This window comes from Mesoplodon densirostris, chromosome 19, assembly GCF_025265405.1.
Source record: "Mesoplodon densirostris isolate mMesDen1 chromosome 19, mMesDen1 primary haplotype, whole genome shotgun sequence".
Taxonomy (NCBI): Eukaryota; Metazoa; Chordata; class Mammalia; order Artiodactyla; family Ziphiidae; genus Mesoplodon; species Mesoplodon densirostris.
This window is the reverse complement of record NC_082679.1, coordinates 29954510-29965576: the sequence shown is the minus strand read 5'-3', so window position 1 is coordinate 29965576 and position 11067 is coordinate 29954510. Positions and strand designations below refer to the sequence as shown.

General features: G+C 35.6%; 1 protein-coding gene across 8 annotated transcripts in view; it reads right to left on the bottom strand.

Annotated features, from left to right (window-relative positions):
- Window positions 1–5324: 5324 nt before the first annotated feature.
- PHKB (phosphorylase kinase regulatory subunit beta) overlaps window positions 5325–11067 on the bottom strand; it is a 204830-nt gene continuing 199087 nt past the window's right edge. For all 8 annotated transcript variants that reach the window (XM_060085615.1, XM_060085609.1, XM_060085613.1 and 5 more), the window contains 3 exons: window positions 8892–8999; window positions 6743–6883; window positions 5325–6090 (listed from right to left, as the gene is read on the bottom strand). In XM_060085615.1, coding sequence (XP_059941598.1) covers window positions 5953–6090; window positions 6743–6883; window positions 8892–8999 — 387 coding nt within the window. In that variant the 3' untranslated portion in view covers window positions 5325–5952. The remainder of the gene's footprint in view (window positions 6091–6742; window positions 6884–8891; window positions 9000–11067) is intronic.

The following is an 11067-nucleotide window of genomic DNA, read 5'->3' as shown; positions in this document are numbered from 1 at the left end:
ATCTCTCAGATGAAAAAATCAAAATGCCCACTCCTAGTAGCTATTCCCTTCCTTGGGGAGCATGACTGTGGCAGTCATGTGGTTTGCACACTGCACAAAGGTGCCCAGTTGAGAGCGTAACAGGGGGCTGAAATCCAGTTTATGCTAGGCTCTCTGAGCTACGTATCCTACGCTAGTATGGGTCTGTATCTACTCAGAGAAAGGATCTTTTTCTTTGCACAAAGGTACTAAACCTTGTGCCCACAGGGCTGAGTGTGCTCAGAAAGGGTGCCTTCTTCTAATTCACATAGCTGTCAAGTGGGCTGGCAATAGTCCTGCTGGAGAATAATGTGGGACAGTGTTATGTGTGGTGGGGGAAGAACTTCCATCCTGGAAGGACATTTTCTGTTTCTTTTCCCATAGATGCTGATTCAACTCACATCTGATTCCCTCCAAACGCATTAGGTTTTTCATAATTTATCTACTGACCTTGTCTTCACCCTGTACAGCTTCTGGGAGGCCAGAGGATAGGAGCCAAATACAAATTCCTATGGGTCTTTTGTCTTCCTGCTGCTATTCAGAGTTTACGGTATGAGGTTGTACTGCTTCCCTAGTTTGAATGCTGCTGATGTTGTTTTGCCGATCCTTTCTCCCTCGTTTTCCATTCATGTTTTTAGTTTCCGAGATATAGTACTTTTATGAATCCGGCTGCATACTACCATACTTCCAGACTCCCCTTGATTTAAGGGGAGTCTCTCTGTGCTGTTATAACTATGTTTTCACATTGTGTAGATTCTTCTACTTTTACATACCATGTATTTAATATGCATGCTCATGAAGTACTTTTATCTGAACCTTTATCTTTAGAGTTCTGGTGAAAAGTTAAATTTATTCAGGTATTCTATAAATGTTGTTTGGTATCCGTAAGGCACTGCAAGCTTATCACATATTGGAGATGACATAAAGATGATCCCACACTCTGATTTTTTAAAACTGAAATATGACTTTTTCAGACTTAAATAAAATTGAAGGAAATCTGGAAAACACCATGCTTCTTAAAATGATGTTCTGGAAATGTAGCTGAATTGGACATTCAGTGCGGAGTTTCCTAGACATTGCTTGTACAATAAACTTACACAGTGAATCTGCTGTTGTGATAGAGGAAGCTTTAAATTAGATTTAAGTCTTGTCATGCCTGGATAAATGTGCTAATATTTTCAGTCAGTCTCTAGTACAGCTGTTAAAACATTTTGGCTCTGTAGGCCAAATGAGGCTTCTAAAATTCATGAGTTCTGTGTTCTAATTCTTCTTATTTTTTTCTTTCCTAATTAGAAAACAGACATTGGCTTCTGTAGAGGGAATATCAAGATTTATTGATCCCAAAATATCTTTCAGAACAACAAATTTTGAATTTCATCAAAACACAAACTTGATACATACGTCACAGATTCTGAATGCCTTCAGTAGTGGAAAACTTCAGAATTCTGCATATGTAACATTTAAGCAGGAAGCTAAAACTCATATATGCATTTGCAAATGATGTTTGATTTCAGCTAAGACAGTGGCCGATTCCTGGCAACTCTGCTCAGCTAATCGGACTTTTTAATTCTTAAAAATATAACATAGTTCCTTTTCCTCCATATTTCAGCAAATATTAAATATTTCAAGTTTTTTTTTCTTTATTTCCAGTTGCCCTAGCTATGAACTGTCAGTCCTCAATTCTCTCCATGGGTCTCATGTTTAAGTTTTTTTCATGCTTGTTTTATAAACTAGCTGCTTCATTATCTTTTCATAAACTCTCTTAATATATCAAGCCAAGTATTATCTCCTTTGTCATATCCCTCTCCTTAAGATGTTCTTGACCATCAACAAAATGAAAAGACAACTTACTGAATGGGAGAAAAGTATTTTCAAATCATATATCTGATAAGGGACTAATACCCAAAATATATAAAAACTCATACAAAACAAAATTCAATTAAAAAATGGGCAGAAGATCTGAATAGATATTTTCCCAAGGAAGACATAAAGATGACCAACAGGTACATGAAAAGATGCTGAACATCACCAATCATCAGGAAAATGCAAATGAAAACCACTATGAGAAATTATCTCACACTTGTCAGAATGACTATTATATAAAAAAAGAAATAACAAGTATTGGTGAGTGTGTGGAGAAAAAGGGACCCTAATGCACTGTTGGTGGGAATGTAAATTGGTGCAGCCACTGTGGAAAACAGAATGGAAGTTTCTCAAAAAATTAAAAATAGAACCATCATACAATTCAGCAATTCCACTTTCGTGTATTTACCCAAAGAAAATGAAAATACTAACTTGAAAAAATATCTGCACCCTCATATTCACTGCAGCATTATTTTCAGTAGCCAAGATATGCAAACAACTTAAGTGTCTATTGATGGATGAATGGATAAAGAAATATTCCACTATATATTAGCCATAAAAGAATGAAATCTTGCCATTTGCAAAAACATGGATGGAACTCGAGGGCATTATGTTAAGCGAAAAAAGTCGGACAGAGAAAGAAAAAGACAAATACCGTATGACCTCTCTTACATGTGGAATCTAAAAATAAGCAAGATCATAAATACAGAGAACAGATTGATGGTTGCCAGAGGTAAGGGGCTGGGGGTGAGAGAAATGGGTGAAAGGGGTCAAAAGGTAAAAAGAAAAAAATAAACAAATATGATGCATTACTGAGCAACAACAACAACAAAAACAAAAAAAGAAGAAAAGAGAAGCAGCATTTGTTTTTTTTTCTGGACGCACAAACCTAAAAGCAGGATGGAAGTAACCAAATTAACAATTTCAATTCAAGTTACTTTCCTCTTTAACCATAATATTACATGAAAACTTACACTGAAATATAAGCCATATTTTAAGTAATGTCCACGCTCATATTTTACCTGTTCTCTGAATTTGCATATGGGGGTGGGGAGAAAAGAAAAGAATACAGTGAAAAAACCATCTATATTACTCTAAGCCATTTTGTGCATAGTGAAATTGTTCTTTCTTCCCAAGAAAATGTAAAGTCATTTCTTTTTCTTAACACACATTCCAGATATTTTAAATGGATATTTCCTCAAAGAGCTGCAAAATTCACAAAGGAGTTCCTTGAAGTATTTTCACTATTGTAAATAAGCAAACAAAGAAAGGCAAATCTATATATGTATGTGTGTGTTTTTGAAGAAAAAATTAAATATATGTATAAATACAAATTCAACATACGTACACATATAAATAGGAATTGAATCTATGTAAATACATTTAATATATGCACGTTATGTGCATATTAATTTTCCCCACTGAAATATTATTTATTATTGCTTTTTTTTAAGGAGTTCAGATTTTTTCATGCAAATCTAATTAATCTTCAGTACTTTTTCAAGGTGAATAATAAAGCACCATTAGCTGCATTTTTTTTATGTTAAGGATAAAGAGAATCAAATATAACAACAGAACAAGCTCTTTTTCTGTCACTCAAAAAAGATGCATTTTTATATAGCAAACATACAGAGTTCACAAATAATACAATGTGATAGATACATTTGTTGCGTGTGTGTGTACGTGTAATTGGCTCTCTGTATTCATGGGTTCTGCATCCACAATTTCAACCAATCATGGATCGAAAATATTCAGAAAAATAAATTTCAGAGAGTTCCAAAAAGCAAAGCTTGAATTTGCAGTGCATTGTCAACAACTTACACAGCGTTTACATTGTATTAGGAATTGTAAGTAATCTAGAGATGATTTAACGTGTATAGGAGGACGTATGTAGGTCATGTAAATACTATGCCATTTTATATAAAGACCTTGAGCATCCATGGATTTTGATATCCATGGGGAGTCCCGGAACCAATTTCCTGTGGGCACTGAGAAAAGACTGTACAGTTTGACTGACTTTAGTACTCAAATGCATCCACATTGCCAAATATAAATTGTTCTAGCTCTTTCAAATTATTGATCATTAGAGACAAAAAAATTACTTCAGTGATACCACTTTTATTTCCTATTATTTATGTTACTACTGGAATTTTCTTCAGAGCCAGATTCATGCTCTGAGTCAAAGGGAAAACTCAAATTGACTGACTAGTGAGGAATTCTCAGTGGGCAATGAGCGCTTACAGCATTTATCTGAGGGCTTGCAAAAGTGGTTTGTAATCCAGTAAGATCATGGTTCTGGACAGAAGCCAGTGATTGGTTTGGAATCAAAGATAGTGCAATCAGATAAGATAGCATTAGGCCAGAACTCCTGAAGAAGCAAGGAGAACTCCTAAACTAAATCATCCACCATAGCCTGAATCAACTGTTACTGGCTTCTCCCCAGTGGGTTTTACCAGGAAATGTGGCAATCTGAGACTACAATCACATTAGAGGGAAGAAAAATCAGTCTGGGGTAGACTAGTGAGAAGTACACAGATTCTGTAATGACATACAGAAATCTGAATTCTTTTCATATTACAAGTGGAGGAATTCATTACATAATCTGGACCATAGTATTCTTACCTGTAAAACTGGGATAACAATTTCTATTTCATATGATCAGTATGCAAATTTGATATTATAATTCATGTGAAACACTTAATACATAACAGGTTCTGAATAGATGTTATTTTTCTCCTTGATTTCCGAAAAAAAAAAAAAAGTTCTATTTGGTCAGATTTTTACCTCATTTTTCTCAGTTTTGCCAACTGCACACATATGATTTCTTATGCAGGATCTAGGCAGTGTACCTCAAAGTTATGAGGAATGTGCCTGACTCTTCAGATTTTTTCATGTGCTCCTGCATCCATTTATTTGATATCAGTTTGACTTGTCACTGAAGCTACTTTGTCCTTTCTTTCTTAGATCCTTTCAAGACTCTACAAATGGGCTGCATTTTCTGTGACAAGTTTGACTTCTCAGGTGAAACTCAATAATAAGACTGGTCAGAAAAATGACTCTCTTTGGGGCCAAGGCTCAAATTAATGGGCTTCACTGTAATATTCAGTAAGGAAATAAATTCATAAAATTTAAATGTTTAATCTACTTTATATTTTTATTAATATTTGCTTAAGTAAATTTGGTAACAAAATATGTGTAATCGTAGGTACCATAGATTCTCTTCCATTTCATCTCCTTATCAATTAAATGAAAATATTCAGGAGTAATAAACTTGATACTGTGAGTAATGGGAACAAAGAATGTGTCCAGATATATTCATTAACTCAGAAATAAAATTTAATAATTTTTAATTTTGTTTTTTATGAGTACAAACTAGGTTAACAGTCCACACTTCTGAATAATCTTACTTAAATTCTGTTTTTAGTAAGAGCACAAAGAAAATATTTAATCAGGCATAGATTTATTATTTTAGTTCAACCACTACAGTTAGCACAAATACAAAACCACAATCATGTTTACAAGGCAAAAATTGTATAATAGCTCTGTGTACTAAAATATTATCAATAATGCAGTTTGAGAATCAAAATATCAGCTGGCTGATTTTGCTTTTATGATGCATACTGGTATCTTTTTCTAGCATTATAATGCCACTTAAAAAAATTTACCATTCTTTCAATATATTTTCATTCCTAGTACACATAATTAGTTTGAAAATTCATTTAATTGGCAGTAAGGTGGGAATTTAGTCCAAAGTGCAAAGACTCATTTTGATGAGCTGTGTAATCATAAAACATGCAGTGAACTTTCAATTCATAAACAATTACTATTGTTCAGTAAAGATTATTATTGTAGTGGGCATAATCATGGAACTTATTTTCACTTGATTATAAGCAGTTCTTACCATCAGATTGCTTATGGCATGCAAGAGGTCCAATAACTCTGCCAAGGGTGTGGCAACCACTCATCAGCACGATCAGCCCACACATTAATGGTTGCCTTGATTAAGCTTCAACAAAAACTTAACACACTTCTGGAAAACCTGCCTCAACAGAGTCTCTAACACCTTCCTCACTAGCTAACCCGACATGGGTCATCATTGCTTGGCTTGACTTCTCCTTCCAGCAGCAAATTCATCACAACCTTTGTCAAATAGCTGCATGTTCCTCTTTTTCCCAGGGGGGGAGTATTGTAAAAGGAAGTCATGTCATCCTACAAAGGAAAACAATAAGCAAGTTGTTTGATTTTTTTGTTGGTAAAGAGTTGACAGGCAAAGTCAGTGTCAGCCTAGAGGGAAAAATAAATTCACAGAAATATTTCCTCATGGAAAAGATGAGCTTCTTGAGTTTTTCTTTTATTTTCCTGAGGTGTCTTCTCAGCATATAAAACAAAGACAGACATTTTTAGTATTCTCCTCTTTGCTGATAATTTTTATTTACTTAGGGAGCCCTTTCACTGACAAGCATAAAATATTAAACAGAGAGCCTGTAAGGGACTATATTAGGTAGTACACAGCACCAGTGTAGCCTATTTCTCATTCCCATCCTCCCCAGAATTTAATTTTATAGCCTTCTGGAACCTATGGCTCTTTTCTGGTAAAACACATTTTAACTGCTAACTATAAAAAGGAAAATTGATCTCTTCTTAGATTTCTTTTTAGTTAGAACTTCATAGCTGAATTGACTAGTAATTAACTAAAAAGTAACAATAATTCCTTAAATAAATCAGACCTCCCTCTGCCTCTCAAGTACTCTATTTAGTACTCCGTAAATCTGTTTCATAAGTTAAGTGATAAGAGATTAGGGATATTTTGAAGAATTGAGACAAAAAAGCAATTCTACAAAAAGCTATTTTGTCTACTTACTTGTTTTTCAACTTCTTTTAGTCGACTCTCATCTTTTTGAAATTCATGAAATGCTTCTTTCACCAGTTTGTCTAGATCTACTTTGTCTTGAAATTCTAGCTCAGGGTTTCTTTCCAGTACAATGGATACAACCATTAGTAACTAGAAGAGACAGACACATTGAAAGCCAATGATATGAACCATAAAAGCAACACAGTCTGGATATGTTTTCATTCTTTACTCAGACTGACGTACGGTCCTCATATTCCACAGTGTGTTCTGTACAGTGATAGGCTTTAGGATCATCCAGGATGGAAACTTCCTAATCTTGCAAATTAGTAGCATGAGTTCTGTTTGGAAACCTCACTTTTTTTTTCATTTTATGTATCCCTGTAGCTGTATGGAAATGTTTTTTAGCTACTTAAATAAAACTAATAACTTACTAAAATGACTTTTCTAATCCTGTCAACAGTACATAGTGCCCTATTCACCCAAAGTGTCTGAACTCTTTCTGATCTTCAGGCCTTAATCCTTGGTGGCAAGACACCAAAACAGTGTCCAGTAGAGCACAGGCTGCCTCGGAAGAGGTGGTAGGCAACAAAGCCAGAGAACGCAGATGAGTTCAGTGGAGATTCTGGATCTAGGCTCAGGATCAAATGACTTGGGAGTCTAGCACCCCAAAATGAGTATAATTCTGTGACATCATAGTATTTTTCAGAGGACAGTTATGTTTTAAACAATATACTTTGACTCTTTATGACATGAGTATTATTTGGTTTGTATAAGCTATCTTAGTTTAAGGCATCATCCTATTGTTTGGCTACCCTATACATTTATCTAAGTAGTAATGTTCATTTTATATGACAAACTGTAATATGCAAAGATTGTATCTGAGTATACAATGCTTGGTAAAGACTTTCTCATGATGATTATGGCTCCTAAGTTGGACATGGAACAGGAAAAAGGCCTCATAATTCCCAACTTGGGAATCTTTCTGAATGTATTTTATTGAAATGCTTCCCAAACAGAACCGGAAAGAACCAAAGGAAACAGAAAAATCCAGGGGTCACAATGTGGGAGACCTTGGGGCAAGGCTTTAGTCAAAAGAATTCGAAGTTTTGCTCAAGTACTAAATGTAGATTTCTTCTGCAAAGAGAATGACTTTATTTAAAGACAACTATGGGCTCAAGATACCAAAAGGTTAACAGCACAAGGAAGGCATTCACCTTTCTAAAAACCCCATCTTTTCTTGACCCAGTCTCTGCCTCACTCCCACATGCTATGACACTGACTGGCTGATATTCTTTCCCAAATCCTGGCACATCAGAGATAAGGCTGAATCTCACTTAGCTGACCGTAGCTCCAGATATGCTGGATTTTAGGAGGTGCCACATCCAGTTCAGCACTCACTGAGAGCTTCTGTATCAATAAGACATATTACCCACCCTCAAGAAACACAAAGTCTGATGGAGACATTCCCAGAGAAACAGACAAAGTGAGGATGAGCTATACATTATATCATTCATTTGAGGGATTCTCTATGTATTTTTTTCCCTTTTTCTTTACTTATTTATTTATTCTCTATGTATTTGATATAATGTTTTTAAATGGCAAAAAAACATGTGTACACATGCGCATGCACGTGTGTACATTAGCATTTAACTTTATATGGAGCAATGATGATACACAAAATTATACGCCTTCTCTGTTCACAGAGAGATGTCTAGAAAGGTGTCCCTCAAAATAATAGTGGCAATCTATTGTTAGTGGATATAGAGACATTTTTGGCTTTCTTTTCTATAATTTTCTGAACTATTGAAATTTCCTACAATAGTCATGAGTTATTTCTGTAAACAGGAAAAAAAAAAGACAAATAGAAAAAGGTCACACTTCCTCTCTTTCATGGTATTGTTGATGCACTTACTGTGGGGGTGAGTGTATAGCTGAGAAAGTTGGGCAGTTAGCCTTTCCACCCTGATGGATTTAAGATGTTTGAATTGTTCATGTGCTTCAACTTGGGTCAAGGATGGCCATCTTCTCCAGGACTCAACTGGAGATTTGGGTTAGGTGAGGAGTGGAATTCCTGGTCTCTTGGGCAGTTTCCTTATACTAGTTTTCAGGGAACAGATAGAAAGTACTTCTTCAGCAACCTACATTTTAAAATACAAACCTCCACAACTATCTGTCTGTATTTTGGCTGGTCAATATTTCCCAACATGTCTTCAACAAGGAGAGAGAAATTCATCTCATACATGGTCATATCTGACAGGGTTGGTTGCTGAAAGAAATAACTCAATATTAATATGCTGCATTGTTATATCCTGATTCCCACTTAATAGGAAAATTTCATTTTCTAGTCAATAATCTTTTTCAACTTCTACAAAACCTTAGAGAGCATTTTCAGCTATATGACTGGATTTTATATATGTCAAATTACTGAAGCCAACCAGCTGACTATTGTGATAAATTAAACCTCCTGTTTTTAGCAGTTATCTTCACTATATTAATGTTCTTAGGGAAAAGGGACTATATTAGAAAACCACTTCAATACACAAACGGAACAGCCAAAAATTGAGACAACAAATAAGAGTACATATTGTTTTCAGAATTAACACAAGAAGTTATGCTTGCTGTCAGACTTCAGCATGTAAGTCACCTGCTATTAAATTAATATCATTTCTGTGGCAGGTCCTTTCTGAGCTGGCAGCATGCAAATGCATACAAATAAGTGAAACAATATTATGTGCAGAGAAAAGCAAAACAAAAAAAATTGTTCTCTACTCTACTCTTTCTATTTCATTTAAGACAAGAGTATTGCAAAATCTTCCATTCACATTCCACAAACCAAATGAAAGCAGAAAATAAACTCAAATCTGAACCATATCTGGACATGGTAGATAATCTTCAAAGGATGGAAGGAAAGGCTCTAAATGTTAGGCTTATATGGTGGAAAGCAGATGGAGTCCCCAGAATTATTACCAGAGATGCAGAGATGATGAGTCATACTTATTTGCTTTTACCTCAGTGATGATTTACAGTGAACTTAATCACAGCCTCAGAACAATGTCTACCTACGTACTAATCAAAATGGGACCCAGCAGAAATGTTTCCTTTCAATCAAATGACAGCAGTGTTATCCTGCTTGGTATAATAATGCCTCAGTCCTATATTCAGTATGGTCCATCTATTGTATTCTATATTCAATACAATCCAACATAATGTTAATGTTTACAGGTAGTACTTAATTTGGGGAAAATGAAGCTGGTTGTTCAACAGGGTACAGGCGTACCTTGTTTTATTGTGCTTCACTTTACTGCACTTTGCAGATTTTTTTTTTTTTTTTTTTTTACAAATTGAAGGTTTGTGGCAACCCTGTGTTGTTATATGACGGTTACCAATTTTTAGCAATAAAGTACTTTTTTTTTTTTTTTTTTTGCGGTACGCGGGCCTCTCACTATTGTGTCCTCTACCTCTGCGGGGCACAGGCTCCAGACACGCAGGCTCAGTGGCCATGGCTCACGGGCCCAGCTGCTCCGCGGCACGTGGGATCTTCCCGGAGCGGGGCACGAACCCGTGTCCCCTGCATCAGCAGGCGGACTCTCAACCACTGCGCCACCAGGGAAGCCCAATAAAGTACTTTTTAATTAAGGTACATACATTGTTTTTTTAGACATAATGCTATTGCACACTTAGTAGACTACAGTATAGTGTAAACATAATTTTTATATGCACTGGAAAACCAGAAAATTTTGTATAATTTGCTTTATTGCAATCGTCTGGAACCAAACCTGCAATATTTGAGATATGCCTGTAATTATAACTGTTTAGATGTCTAGCAATGAGACTAATGGGGTTACAGAAGAAAAGGAAGAACTTTTCATGGGTTCACATCAATTTCTTTTTAATATATCTCATTTGAAAAGTCAACCTAGCTAGTATGCAATACAATAGTTAAACCTAGAGAAGAGATATCAAGGCTGCCTTATTTTCCAGTCTCTGACAGAAGTGGCAACTGTAGCAGAGAAGTTAAGAGAAAAGGCTCAGAAGTCAAATTGCCGGGGAAGGGGGTTGCACTCTGGGTCAGCTACTTCCTAGATGTGTGACCTTGGAAAAACCACTTAGCTGTGCTTTAGTTTCCTCATCTGTCAAACAGTAACAATAAAGTACCTACCTCAAAAGACTGTTGTGAGGATTAAAGGAGCACTTAGAAAAGTGTCTGGCATATAAAAATCCTTAACATGTAGTTGTTGTTAGCAAGGAGAAAGTACTAAATGTAAGTGGCCCAGGGAATTAGACAATTAAAAGAATATCTGGTAGGTATTAGCGGGCATTGGGAAAGAAGCTAA